The sequence below is a fragment of the Apodemus sylvaticus genome, chromosome 21 (assembly GCF_947179515.1).
Source record: "Apodemus sylvaticus chromosome 21, mApoSyl1.1, whole genome shotgun sequence".
In the NCBI taxonomy this organism is placed as follows: Eukaryota; Metazoa; Chordata; class Mammalia; order Rodentia; family Muridae; genus Apodemus; species Apodemus sylvaticus.
The window spans coordinates 7,505,674-7,520,612 of record NC_067492.1 but is presented as its reverse complement, the minus strand read 5'-3'; the positions used below and the strand labels follow the sequence as shown (position 1 = coordinate 7,520,612).

General features: G+C 49.7%; 1 protein-coding gene across 1 annotated transcript in view; it reads right to left on the bottom strand.

The window, feature by feature from the left end:
• Positions 1 to 14,939, bottom strand: part of Ca5a (carbonic anhydrase 5A) — a 31,568-nt gene that overhangs the window by 5,447 nt on the left and 11,182 nt on the right. Inside the window, exons 3-5 of the mRNA XM_052166595.1 lie at positions 6,929 to 7,047; positions 2,392 to 2,487; positions 2,217 to 2,279 (exon numbers count right to left, since the gene is read on the bottom strand). Of these exons, the coding sequence (XP_052022555.1) occupies positions 2,217 to 2,279; positions 2,392 to 2,487; positions 6,929 to 7,047 (278 nt within the window). The remainder of the gene's footprint in view (positions 1 to 2,216; positions 2,280 to 2,391; positions 2,488 to 6,928; positions 7,048 to 14,939) is intronic.

Below are 14,939 nucleotides of genomic sequence, written 5' to 3'. Positions count from 1 at the left end.
CCGACCAACCCCGTGCATGTGCCACTTTGATCTGGATTACAAGGCCCTCAGGTGCCCACTCCTAAGATCCAAATTTCACAAACAGGGCTCTGAGAAGTTTAAGTCACTTGATCAAACCTCACAGTTTCCTGGCAGATCATGGGTCTTGGACCCAAGACTTCTTGACTGAGGATCTCCACCACATGACAAACACCCCTAGAAGTCCTAAGTTTACAGAGGAGAGCCACTGCACCAGGAGCATCTCCTAGTCTTTAGCCTGTGGAGCCCTCCACGGTAAAGTCCTTTTATCTCCTAGAGTCTGTGGGTTCTTTTCAGGGGGATAGTGTGACTGGGGCCAGAACTGGGTCCCAGACCCCATGTCTCCCCTGTGGTCAGCCTGTGAGGGAAAGTAGCTCCAGAACCTTCCAAGGAAGTCAAACAGACCCTGAGTAAACAATGCTCAGCAGCCTGCTCTTTTCTCTCCCACCCCTGTGGGAGGCAGAGGCCAGCTGGGAAAACATCCCACACTCCAGTTTCGTTCTGGCTGTGGACCAGCAAGGAAGAGGGTGAGGAGCTGGGCGCCCAGTGCCTTGGCCTTGAGGTGTTCCAGGGCCTGGAACAGTGGGGGTAAGGGAATCTGTCTCCATCCCAAGGGGCATCTGGACCGCAACATCAAGAGGAGGCTAGGGACAGATCAAACACTCCTGTGAGCTTTGAGGAAGGGGTGGCCACACTTTCCTGCAGGTCAGCTGTCACCATTGTTAAGACACATGGAAGCCTCCTCCGTCCCTATGTCCCCACGTCTAATGGCCACCTTGCTTCCTTTTGCCTCAGAATTCATTGTTGTGGTACTGAGTAAATAAACCCACCTCTTTTGGAATTTCCGCGTTTCCATCAAAGTCCCCTCTGAGTTGCTCTTAAAGAAAAGCAACACCTCGAGACAGGCTAACATACTGTGGTATACAAAGAATGCCCGGCCGCCTGCTGCCTTCAGGGAGAACGGGGTGGGGGTGGGCGACTGCCACTGGCCTGCACACCACCCAGGCTGCCTACCCTGTTCCCCCAGAGCTCCTCTGTCCCCCGTCACAGTTAGGCTCCTATTCGGATGTACTGGTGGTGTGCAAGGTCACCTGTAGCAGGTAGATATTTTGTTGCTCTAACAGACTTTATCACTCCTGGACATTGTGCTTGAGCAAAGCAAGAACCAAGATGGCTTCAGACTCTTCCATAGGCTGCTGGAGGTTCCTGGGCAGCTGGACTTGGTCGTCCCAAGAAATCCAACACCCTTGACTCACTGCAGGGTTGGGGGTGGGGAGTGGGCAGAAATATACGGAGATCTTATTACTCCTCCTGAGATGGGATTTCAAGTGTCCCAAGGGTGATTTTCAACTTCTAACCCTCCAGCTTCCACGTCCCAAGACTGCAGTTTATGCCGGTGCTGGGGCTTGAACCCAAGGCCTTGTGCGTGCTCAGTGAGGTCTCCACCAACTGAGCTACACCTGAGTCCTCTTTCTAGTTTGTTTTTAAAGAGTCTCTTCCTGCCAGGCAGTGGTGGCGCACGCCTGTAATCCCAGCACTCTGGGAGGCAGAGGCAGGCAGATTTCTGAGTTCAAGGCCAGCCCGGTCTACAGAGTGAGTTCCAGGACAGCCAGGGCTACACAGAGAAACCCTGCCTCGACAAAACCAAATCCAAAAATCAAAAAAACAAAAAACAAAAACAAACAAACAAAAAAGACTCTCTTCCTGGGACTGGAGAGATGGCTCAGTGGTTAAGAGCACTAACTGCTCTTCCAAAGTTCCTGAGCTCAAATCCCAGCAACCACATGGTGGCTCACAACCGTCCGTAATGAGATCTGATGCCCTCTTTTGGTGTGTCTGAAGACAGCTACAGTGTATTTACATATAATAAATACATCTTTAAAAAAAAAGAGTCTCATTTTGTAACCCATGCTAGCCTGGAACTCATTATGTAGTCCAGACTGGCCTTGAACTTTTGGCAGTCCTCCTGCCTCAGTCTTCTCAAAGGCTGGAATTACAGACACATGCCACCACTCTCTGTGCTCAGAGGAAAAGGTTCCAAATCCAGCTCGTGACTGGAGTCTTACTTAGGACCGGCCCTCAACTTCTCTTTCCGGAACCCGAGTCCCAAAGCCTCTGCCAAGCTCTCTGAATTTTCCTGAGTGAGTTCTTGATCTGGTGACTTGGGTACCCAGCTTTGATGGTTTCATGCTTCTTACCTTGTGCCTTACTTCCGGCAAGACGTCCACCAACCTCTGCAGGGCCTCGTGGTGGGCCCCGAGCTGCACGACACAGACACACGAGTGTTAGCCTGGGCAGTGTGCAAAAGGCCATTCCTGATGACCAGAGCCGCTATTCGCAGTGGGAGAGGCGTGCCTGCCCAGCAGACGCTACCTTCAGAAACACGCCGATCACCGCCAGACCGTTCTCCCCCACGGTGGCTTTCTTGTAGTTTTCATAGCTCGTGGAATTCCAGTGCACCAAATGGAGCTGAAACAGGGTAGAGAGAGAATGTTAGCACGCGGCGGTGCAGCAGAAACAGCCGTCACGATGCTGCTCTCCGTCCGGCTCACCTGTGGGTCACGCACGCCATTGTCACATGGGTACACAAAGTGCTGTTGGCCCGAGTCCCTGGAGAGCCTCAAACACAGGCTGCACGAGCCTGTGTCACCAAACACTGGTGGCTCACAACCATCTATAATGGGATCTGATGCCCTCTTCTGGCACACAGATGTACATGCAGATAGAGAAAGATGTACATAAAATAAAGAGAGAGAGAGAGAGAGAGAGAGAGAGAGAGAGAGAGGAGTATTTATTTAAAGAGCATTTCCAATTTGCCCTCAGTGCTTCATGTTTGTGTTTAAAACTGTTACTTCTCAGTTTTGTTCCTGTGGCCACACCTACCTCCTGCATATCCTTCATAACCATCACCCAAATAAACCCTTCCTTCTATAAACTGCCTTGGTCCTGATGGGTTTTTGTTGTTGTTTTGGTTTAGTTTGGTTTTTGAGACAGGGTTTCTCTCTGTAGCCCAAGAACTTGCTTTGTAGATCAGGCTGGTCTTGAACTCAGAGATAAGCCTGCCTCTGTCTCCTGACTGCTGTGATTAAAGGTGTGTTCCACCACTGTCCCTTGGTCATGGTGTCTCATCGCAGCAACAGAAAAGTGACAGAGACAGAAATCTTCCCACACCATTGAGAATAATTCAAAATGATCCAGTCTGTCACCTTAGTGTCACCAATGGCTGTCAAAAGTGTTTCTGTCACCTTAGTAGTGACCAATGGCTGTCAAAAGTGTTTCTGTCACCTTAGCAGTGTCCAGTGGCCGTCAAAAGTGTTTCTGTCACCTTAGCAGTGACCAATGGCTGTCAAAAGTGTTTCTGTCACCTTAGCAGTGACCAGTGGCCGTCAAAAGTGTTTCTGTCACCTTAGCAGTGACCAGTGGCTGTCAAAAGTGTTTTGAATTGCCAGGACAGTAGTGAGGAGTTTGGTCTTTTGTACTGACATGTCACGTGGAACAAGGGCCACCAGATAAAACACAGGATTCTCAGCACTGAACAGTTTTTCAGAGAGTTAAGTCCCCAGCATCCCACCAGGCATCTGACCTTGGACTCTGCCCAGTCTTTATTTTGTAATCCTTCTATTTCCTGGATGTGGGGTTGTAGATCTTGTAAAGTGCTGGCTGTGGGAATTCACAACGGGAAGGAGTGGAGCAGAGTCCTTCACGAGACAGTGGAGAGGCAGCTATGCAAGCCGGTGATGCTGCCCTGACTGGAAATTGTAGCACCTTGTGGGCGGCTTCACCAACGGGAGTCTGGGTATGTGTCCAGGCATACCTTTCCACTCATGGATTTTGTATCTCTATGAAATAAAAATGTTATATCTGTGTTTTTCTTGAAATGAAACAAATAGGGCTGGTGAGATGGCTCAGTGGCTAAGAGCACTGATTGCTTTCCCAAAGATCCTGAGTTCAAATCCCAGCCACCACATGGTGGTTCACAACCATCTATAATGAGATCTGATGCCCTCTTCTGGTGTGTCTGAAGACAGTTACAGTGTACATATATGTAAAAATAAATAAATAAATCTTTGGGCTGGAGTGGGTGGGACTGGAGTGAGCAGTGGTCCTGAATTCAATTCCCAGCATCCACATGAAGGCTCACAACATTCTGTACAGCTACAGTGTATTCATATACATAAAATAAATAAACAAATCCTTAAAAAAAGAAATGAAACAAGTAGCAACAGGCATTCAGGTTCGACTCTCGGCATGTTAGTGACCCTGTTAGTGACCCGGGGATGAGGATGGCTATCCCAGAAGAATGCTCGTGGGTTCTGACGGCTTTGTCAGATGTACAGAGCCATATTGGGGTGTCATGCCACATGGTAGGAACTTGGCATTGGCCAAGGACAAGGGCTTTGGGCAGGAATCTGACATTAGGGCACAATAGGAAAGTAGGTTACAGCAGGAATTTTTATCCTAGGGTGTAGTGCTAAGAGTGTACTTGATATTGGTCAAGGTGAACTTCTCCCAGCCTATGTTGAGCCTGGATTCCCATGCTAGTCAGGATCCTGCTCTACCTAGGGTGGAGTGCTCAGAGTGAAGGTGAAGTTCATTTTTCCTCCAGGTCTACAGATTCCTGAATTAAGCAGGTGACCCAGCAGCTGCCTGAGCAGTAGAGCCAAGGATGGCCAGAAGATTTCCCCCAGAACTCAGCCCGGAGTCTGGGGGGAGGGATTTGCCCAAACTGTTAAAAGGTCTGACCTCGATTAAAGTTGGGGCCTCGATCGGTAATCGCCCCTTCCCCATCCATCCCTCAGCCGCTGTTCCAGCGACCCGGTTTGTAGTAGCTGCAAGCAGCTACACAATACAACAGATATACAACAGTCAGAGGGAGTTCCAGGGCCCCTTGGATATGGCAGGAGACACATGTTTCCCCTAAACTCAAGAGCTGGGGTAGAGGCAGTCTCAATTGTGCCTAACCGTGAGTCTTCAGGCACCAGGCCCAGCAAGCCCTTGGCATCATGGTCAGCAAGGTCTGCTTGTTGCCGTCCAGGGCTGTGCTGTGCACCCGCCTGTCTTCCCTCCTACCTCCTCATCTCCACATGGTCACATGGGAATGTACGGGCATGAACCGTGGAGGATGGGGAGAGCCCATGGAGGCCTTCCTCAGTAGACTTCTGCTCACAGGCACTCTGAGGAAGCTTTGATTGCCACTAGATGAGGAGAGATGCTGTGCGCCCTCTAGTGGCCACACTTGACAGTTCAGAATGAACAACAAGAACAACCGCTGGACTCCATCTGCAGGGTTGGCTAGACTATGGTCTCCAAACAGAAGACCATCGAAGAGGTGAGGGCCAAAATGTTGAATGTACACCCAGATTGGGGGCGGACGGCAGAGGCTGGGAGGGGGAGGGGCAGACATGGGAGGGGCAGCAGAGGTAGCACTTACAGAGGAGGGGTGGGTAGAGGACCCACAAGGTAAGCACAGCAACTTGGCAATTCTCTCTCTCTCTCTCTCTCTCTCTCTCTCTCTCTCTCTCTCTCTCTCTTATTTTTTGTTTTTTGTGGGGTTTTTTTGTTTTTGTTTTTTGAGACAGGGTTTCTCTGTGTAGCCCTGGCTGTCCTGGAACTCACTTTGTAGACCAGGCTGGCCTCGAACTCAGAAATCTGCCTGCCTCTGCCTCCCAAATGTGCTACCACCGCCCTGCAATTCTCGAGTTGAGGTAGAAACCCCCTGGTTGATAGATCACTGCATGGGCGCTCCATTTTTCTTTCCGTTGGAAAATGTTGATGATGCGGTGCTTGGAGGTCCCCAGGCACAGCCTGTTGCCTGTCCCAACTGCAGAGCCAGTGCCCCAGCTCCTTTGATTAATTTTCGGTGGTGATCAGATTAGCATTCCTTCTCGGCTCCGCCCCACAGTTACCCGGCAACTGCCAGGTGTGCCTGACTCACTATAAAAGGGGCTGCTTGTCCCCTCCTCGCTCTCTTACCCTCTTACTCTCTCTGCCCCTTCTCTCCCCATTCCCCTCCCCCTCTCCATGTGTTCGTGGCTGGCCTCCCCTTTTCTCCTCTCCTCTCCTTTTCTCTGTCTCTCCCCTCTCTCCCTCTCCTTCTCTGTCTCTGCCTTTCTCTATCTCTACTCCCCTCCCCACGCCCTAAATAAACTCTATTCCATATATTCCATACTATATCCATCCTATGGCTGGTCCCTCAGGGGGAAGGGGTGCCTTAGCTCGGCCCGCAGAGGCACCCCCTTCCACCTCACCATACTGCACCTCTACCAAACATATCCTGGCTCCTTCTTTCTTTTTTATAAAACACGACAACCTGTACTTTGGGATATGGTCTTTGGGTGGCGTGTGTGTGTGTGTGTGTGTGTGTGTGTGTGTGTGTGTGTGTGTGTGAGGGGGGGGGAGTGTCAAGGACAGATCTCATTCCCAGCTCCTTAGAGGAGGAGCAGCAGCAGAAGGAGGGATGGGGGGAGAAGGGGGAGGAGAAGGGGAGGAAGAGAAGTGAGAAAGGGGGGAGGAGGAGGGGAGTAGAGGAATGGAGAAGATCCTACCAAGGAGATTTTTTGTGTAGATAAACATGACGTCACTAATCCTTAAATGTACTGAGCCCTCATCTGCGAGCTATGAAGCTCTGTGAGTCACATGACTTCTCAGAACTTCTGTCTCTTCTGCCAACAGAGCACTTCAGTGCCCACCCCACCCCCACCCCAAGACAAGGCAGCAATAATTAAGTGGATCCAGCTACTCTTATTGTTCTAGTGGGTTCACGGGAAGCCCCAGGTCCCCGGAAATCCTCCAGATCTGGACACTTGGTATGTGTGTGGGGGAGGGACAGAGGAGAGGGAGGACTGGTCACCCTGGGGTAGGCCTGGGATTGAAAGCACTCAATTGTGTGTTGTCTCGGGCATTTACGAACCTCAGCCGGGTATGCCTGGCCGTTCACCGTGTGCTCTGAGCCCCATTCGTCTGTTGCTCCCCAGTGGAAGTGAAACTGCTTCAGCCTGTAGTGATTTCCCAGAGGCCCGCCACTGATCCCTGCAAACAAGAGAATGGACACGTGTACCTGGACTGTGTGGGCCCATCACTGTGTGTGTGTGTGTGTGTGTGTCTGCCTGTCTGTCTGTCTCTGTGTGACTGTGTGTGGTGAGGGCAACCTTCTATTCCCAAGGGATTACTGTGCTGCAAAACCAGGCAGGTCCATGAAAGGTGGGCCTGGCCGGTGTTTGGTCCCTCAGTCCTAGAGTGCACCTGCCACAGCAGGTTCACAGTGAGCTCTGGGACAGATAAAGGCCAAGTCCAAGCACAGCCACTAGATGGCAGTAAGAACCTCGAGTCCCTACATGTGACTACACACAGACTCAGGATGATTTCTGAGATGTGTGCTAATCTTACAAGGATTTCCAAAAAGTTTCTTTGCTTCTGAGACAGGCTCTCATGTGGCTCAGGCAGGCACTGAGTTCCATTTATAGACAAGGATGACTTTGAACTTCTGATCCTTTAGCCGGTGACGGTTTGTACAAGTTTGGTCCAGGGAGTGGCACTGTTAGGTGTGGCCTTGTTAGAGTAGGTGTGTCACTGTGGGTGTAGTCTCTTAAGACTTTTATCCTAGCTGCCTGTAAGTCAAGATTTCTACTAGCGTCCTTCAGATGAAGATGGAGAACTCTCAGCTCCTCCTGCACCATGCCTGCCTGGATGCTGCCATGTTCCCGCCTTGATGATAATGGACTGAACCTCTGAGCCTGTCAGCCAGCCCTAATTAAATGTTGCTCTTCTAAGAGCTGCCTTGGTCAGGGCTGGAGAGATGGCTCAGCAGTTAATAGCACTAAGCACTCTTCCGAAGGTCCTGAGTTCAATTCCCAGCAACCACATGGTGGCTCGCAATCGTGTCTAATGGGATCCGATGCCCTCTTCCTCGGGTGTGTCTGGGGGGATGGGCACAAGGGATCCGCTGAATTCACTGTCCCTCTGGCCTAGACTCAGTGAGCTCCAAGCCATGAGCTCAAAAAGCAAGGGAGATGGCTCCAGAGGAACAACAACTGTTTTGAAGTTGTTCTTGGGTTTCTACATGTGCACACATGCACATAACGTATACACACACACACATACACACACACATACACACACATACACACTAGATGCTAAATTATAGATGGGATTCTTCTTTTGTTTTGTTTTGTTTTTTAGATTTGTTTTTTTCGAGACAGGGTTTCTCTGTGTAACCCTGGCTGTCCTGGAACTCACTCTGTAGACCAGGCTGGCCTTGAACTTAGAAATCCACCTGCCTCTGCCTCCCAAGTGCTGGGATTACAGGCATGTGCCACCACCACCCAGCGGGATTCTTAATCCACATGTAGTGTGGTTTTTGCTACACTACTTTGGCTCCTGGCAGATTGCATGTGCACACAAGCCCAGGAGCTGTCTTTGGATCCTCAAATGAAAGACAGACAGACAGACAGACACACACACATTAGCTTATTTTTAAATGCCTGGCTACCTCAAAGGCTGGGCACTCCTAAACCTTCCCCTGCTACCCCAGGCCCAAAAGGGGAAGTGGCCAGTGGTCTTCTTCCCTCTACCTTAAGTCATGACAAATCTCCTGTTCCTCTCTATGTCCTACATACACAATTCTAAGTGTCCTCCACCCTCGTGCCTAGCCATTGGCCATTGGCATCTTTATTGATCAATCAAAAACTAACTGGGGACAAGGACCTTCAGTGTCTGGACACATAGATTTCCAATCGAATCAAAGCGTTAGAACCAATCTTCAACATGCACAGACACAGCCTTCTCCCCAGTGAAGACCATCTGATCATTGGGTGCCACTCACACTGGGAATTAAAGTTCTGCTCTTCAAAGGAGAGGGTCCAGGCTGAGGGAAATCTGTGGTGGAGCTTGCATCCCAAGATTCTGTATGGTTCTCTTGGTCTACAAATGCAAAAGGGGCAGCTCCAACCATGATCCTTTGACAAATGAAATCTAAAGACCACCATAGTCAACCCGGAGCCAGGCACTGGCTCTATGCTCTCCCTGATAACATCAGAGGACCCTTTGCAGAATAGGCCCTATGAGCTGGAATCCATCTGCCTCAGTGAAACATGTCAGCCCCTCAAAAGTGCACAGCCTCTTGAAGGGCAGCCCTATAAGCTGCTGGGGATGCATCCGGGACAGGAAGGGATGAAAGACTCTTCTCGCCAATCAGGAGGCATCGCTTATATCTGAACAGTGAGCTTGCTAGTTCTAAATGGATGACCCTGTTCTGGGCATCATGCAAGCTCACAAACCCAAACCAAATGACAGCAAAAACAACTTCGGAGGCTGCAGTACACATAATAAAAATAAGGGAAGGCCAGGCATGGTTATGCACACACTTAATCCCAGCACTCTGGAGGCAGAGGCATGGAGATCTCTATGAGTGCAAAGACAACGTACTCATGTGGAATTCCAGGCTAGCCAGGGCTACATATAGTGAGACCCCGTCTGGAAACACACACGCACACGCACACATGCACAGGCGATTTGCGGGGAGAGCTGGCTTGCCCAGGAAGCTCAGAGGAAAGGCAGGTGGAGTCTTAATGTCTCCCTGCAAAGTGAGGTAACCACGTGACTTGCACTGGATAGGAGAGGCTCTGGGGAAGTGATGTTGGGAAGAGAGGCCAGGAATTGGGGATGCTGGGGACTGTGCACATAGTGTGGCCTCACCATCCAAGAATTCCCACATTCGGTGGAGCGGTCCTGAGTCCTTTCAAATTGAAACAGAAAATTCTCATGGTGACAGTGTTTCCAAAATTAGCCAAGGCAGCCATGACAAAGTAGCAAGTGTGTGCTTATTTAAGGACTGGAAAGGCATCCTTCAAGGCTCCTTCTGCTGTCAGGTCTGGGTTTGCTGGCAGGGAGGTGGATCTGCAGACAGGGGCTGGATCTGCAGGCCTGGGGGTGGATCTGCAGGCATGGGGGTGGATCTGCAGGCATGGGGGTGGATCTGAATGGATGGAGGTGGATCTGCAGGCACCAGGGTGGATCTGCAGGCTCACTGGAGGCCTTCTACAGGCATGATCCTGGCATTTCATTTCTTCCAGCTTTGCTTTCCTTATTCACTAGAGTCCCCATAAGGATTGTGTCCCGTGGGAGATCTACCGTGTCCAGCGTGTAGGAAGCCTTCTAAAGAAACAGAACAAGAGTTGTTCCAATGTGTGTTGGAGGTAGGACAGCTGAGAGCAAGTGCCACAGGCCAAATCTCCATGTCCCCGCATTTTGTCGTCTGGTCTCCAGCTCATGTAGCCAGCTGTCAGCATGAGGTGTAGACTCAGTGTACACCGCAGGGGGACTGGCCAACAAGCTATGTGCTGGGCACTGTGTAGGGAACTGCGTGTTCCCCAAGGGACGACCTTCAGAACGGGTGTCAGAAGCCCAGCTTTTTTATTTTTTTGTTTTTTGTTTTTGTTTTTTGAGACAGGGTTTCTCTGTGTAGCCCTGGCTGTCCTAGAACTCACTCTGTAGACCAGGTTGGCCTCGAACTCAGAAATCTGCCTGCCTTTGCCTCCCAAGTGCTGGGATTAAAGGCACATGCCACCACTGCCCTGCAGAAGCCCTGCTTTGAGAGGAGGACACAGAGTGTCTTACTTAGGGTCTCTGTTGCTGTGGTGAGCACCGTGATCATAAACAACTCGGGGAAGGAAAGTGCTCACTTAACTTTCCACATCCTAGTCCATCACTGAGGGCCGTCAGGGCAGGAGCTGGGGTAGAGGCTGTGGCGGGTGCGGCTGACTGGCTTGCTCCACGAGCTGTGCTCAGCTTGTTTTCCTTATAGAACCAGGACCATGGCCCCGGGGCTTGGCCACACTCACAATGGGTGTTGCCCTCTGGCATCAATCAAGACCAATCTGATATCAGACCAATAGGGTAAAGGCATTTTCTCAACTGAGATTCTCTTTTCGAAAAAGACTCTGGGTTATGTCCTAAAACTAACCAGCATGCTGGGCAGTGGTGGTGCACGCCTTTGATCCCAGCATTTGGGAGGCAGAGGCAGGCGGATTTCTGAGTTCAAGGCCAGCTTGGTCTATCTACAGAGTGAGTTACAGGACAGCCAGGGCTATACAGAGAAACCCTGTCTTGAAAAAACCAAACCAAACCAAAACAAAACAAAGCCAAAAACCAAACAAACAAATTAACTAACTAACCAGGACACCAGAAGTGAGGAGTTAAAATACCTGTGCCAAGTGAACTGTTGACCCCAGCTCCGGTTGAACACTAAGGCGTTGACTTTGGACTTCAAAGCCACACCCTGTTACTCTCCTTGGAGGTAAGGGACCTGAGATAAAGGTTACAAAATCAGATAAAATAATAGATAGCTGACTTTTTATAACGTTAATACAGTCACTAATTTTAAAAGGCAGCAGGTCAAGTCTTGAGAAAGAGAGCCTCTTGCTTGCCAGCCCCGCCCCTGCCAAGACTTTCAACAGCCAGGTTTATCCACTGAGGCCTAACCAGTAGCCACTCTGCGTGCTCTGAGAGTAGGTACGTGTGTGATAGTGGAGATAAACCAGGGCAGTTACATCAGCCAGAGTCAGAATCTCCAAGTAAAATAACTATTAACATGCAAGGCCAAGAGCTCACTGCGATGACTGTCTCCTCTGTTCCAGCCGTCCCTCTGAAGAGCCGCCTATTTGTAATTCTGGGCTTTCCCCAGGACAGAGCAGGCCTTTGGCAGGAACAGCAGCTGCTTTAGGGCTTAAAATTAGCACAAGGGAAACTTGGGAAGCCCTGGTTCTTTGGAACCATAAACGCAGGGATCTTGCGGAGGCTTGTTCCTGCAGGTGTCGCCCCAGAGTTTAACCGGTTGCCAACCTGTGAAGTCCAAGGCCAAAGGCTTTTCCTGCGCCCAGTCCTCTCTAGGTGAGGACAAGTCACAGCTGGTCAACGGCTTTTGGCAGTGCTCAAGGGACACCGCAAGCCCCCTAGAATGTAGACTTGCACCAGGCCATGCCGAGGTCAGCCCCGGTCTCCGCAGAGTGTGGCTTTGCACTTTTTCTCTGTATCTCATAGATAACATTTGTAGAAGGAAAATGGCGTCTGTTTCGGAACAAAGAGCAAACGTGAGATCCTTGGTGCCTCAGAGGGCTCAGCAAACCGTAGCCACTTACTGTACCGATAGTCGCTGTCATTTGGGCCACTGAGAATGTTAGGGTTAAGGGGACAGCTCAAGGACCAGCCTGTCTCCATTTTAGGCTTCAAAGCCATCTTAGGGTAAAGACAAACTAGGCTCATGACTGTTTATGATTAACCCTGTTTTTCAAGGATTGGGGTATGCTCCTCCTGTAGCCTTAACTACCAGGCCCAGGAATGGCAATAACGTCTTTGTTTTAAAAAGTTGTTTATAGTCATCTTCCACCTCCACCTTTCAAAAGGTTATATGGCCCCTATGATCCCATTATTATGACTACCTGATACGATGGCCTCATTTTTTTTTTTTTTTTTTTGATTTGGTTTTTTCGAGACAGGGTTTCTCTGTATAGCCCTGGCTGTCCTGGAACTCACTCTGTAGACCAGGCTGGCCTTGAACTCAGAAATCTGCCTGCCTCTGCCTCCCAGAGTGCTGGGATTACAGGCGTGTGCCACCACCGCCCGGCTCGATGGCCTCTTTTTTTTTTTTTTTTTTTGGTTTTTTGGATTTGGTTTTTTTTCGAGACAGGGTTTCTCTGTGTAGCCCTGGCTGTCCTGGAACTCACTCAGTAGACCAGGCTGGCCTCGAACTCAGAGATCCGCCTGCCTCTGCCTCCCAGAGTGCTGGGATTACAGGCGTGAGCCACCACCGCCCGGCTCGATGGCCTCAATTTTGACCATATCTTTTTTTTTTTTAAGATTTATTTATGTATTATATGTAAGTACACTGTAGCTGTCTTCAGACGCTCCAGAAGAGGTTGTCAGATCTCTTTATGGATGGTTGTGAGCCATCATGTGGTTGCTGGGATCTGAACTCAGGATGTTTGGAAGAGCAGTCAGTGCTCTTAACTGCTGGGCCATGTCTCCAGCCCATTTTGACCGTATCTTAAATTCTTCCTCTGTAACCCTGTAGCCCCTACCCCTGAGCTATAAAAGCCTCATCTTCCTCTTCTCCAGTGCTGACCTCTCAAACCCTGCTTTTAGGGGGAGGCAGCCTGTGTACCAGAATTTTTAAAAACTTGCTTTAATTAGTAGTATGCATTAGTTAATTTGGCCATGATGATTTGGGTCCCTGGTCTTTCCTCTCCATCTTTGGGACCAACATGACACCTGAAACTGACACCACTTCTCCCAGGGCAGGACCTATCTATGAAGACATTGGCAGACGTCTTCAGAAAACATGCATCAGGAGCCAGGCCTGGTAGCACGCATCTGCAATCCCAGTTCTCAGGAGATGGAGGCGTAGGATATTTTGAGTTTTGAGTCTCATAGTGACTCCCAGTTGGTTTCGTAGTAAGTCCCAGTCAAAAGATCAAGAAAGGAGACAGATGGAAGGCAAGAGTAGCCAGCGTCTGCTAGAAGGGCCTTCCGGGCTCTTCTCTCTCTCCTTGCCTTTATGAAATGTCTTGAATCACCAGTCTATACCTTCCTGGTCAGGCTCAGGGATCCCTGGAGCCATCTCTCTAATGGAGATGCCCTTGCAGGCACCCCGCCTAGCTGGAACCTTAGAGGGTTATCTTGGAGCTTAGGACTGTTGAGAGAAATTGTAGAGACCGGAGAAAGGAGGGAGGCCTTGCTGCCGTTTTCCCTGCCTCATCTCCAGGTCACTTGTTCAGTCAGGAGCCTCGATTTGTGCCAGGGTCCAGCCTCGACACAGGATTGGAGCTCTCAACTGCAAGCAGGGATATCTGGAAGGCTCATAATAAATATACACAGATTACTCTTTGGGTACAAGTTGACAGGCAATTTTTCAAGGCTTAAAGTTTCCCTCTCCTCTCTCTCTCTCCCTCTCTCTCTCTCGCTTGCTGGCAGCTTAATGCTGCACGCACTCTGCTTTTCCCCTGTGCACTCTTCTTTTTCTTTTTTTCTTTTGTTTTTTTGTTTTGTCTGTCTGTTTGTTTGTTTTTGTTTCTTTGGTTTTTCAAGACAGGGTTTCTCTATATAGCCCTGGCTGTCTTGGAACTCCCTCTGTAGCCCAGGCCTCCCAAGCACTGGGATTAAAGGCATGTGCCACCACTTCCTGGCTCTATTTAATTTTCTAACTTTCAAACTTTCTTTGCAAGTCAAGCATTAATCTAGAACTGCCATTGTGTAGTTATTGCATTGTTTCCAAGATGAGAACATACAGCATGCACCTGGGCCATTAGGACTGTGCTGTCCTGTGCCCCATGCCTCAATTTTTAATTGTTTATGAATCATTACATCAAGGAACATCTAGTTTCACAGAGTTCATGAGAGCAGAAGGAGAAAGAAATTAGGAACGTCAGATATAATAGAATAATTATGCACACCAAGGTCAACTGAAAAGCAGTCACAAACAATTGAAATCTATACAGCCATTGTCCAAGGCTAAGGTTAGGAGAAATGGGAACAACTGTTCTTACAAAGAGCTGCCTCGGGCTACTGGGATGTCTCCATCCTGGCCTACTGCAGGCAGGCCTTATTTCAGATGGCGGGTCCCCGGAGGGACGTGTCTCCTGCTTCTCAGGGTCCCAGACAATATTTGCTATAAGAAGCTACAGAGGACTTCTGAGATGTCTCCCATGCCGGCCTGCTGTAGGCAGTCCCTGTCATTGTATGCTGTCCCCAGAAGATTTGTCTGGGTGCTTCCCTTGGTTTATTCTGTCAGGCAGGGCCTTTCTCTGACCTGCAACTGGTTATCTGTGGTAGACAGAAGTGAAATCTGAGAGCTCTAAACTCAGCGAGCTAGGCTCAGCCCCTCCTCCCTAAAATCCCGCTTCAAGATAGTTTCACAGATAATACAGAGA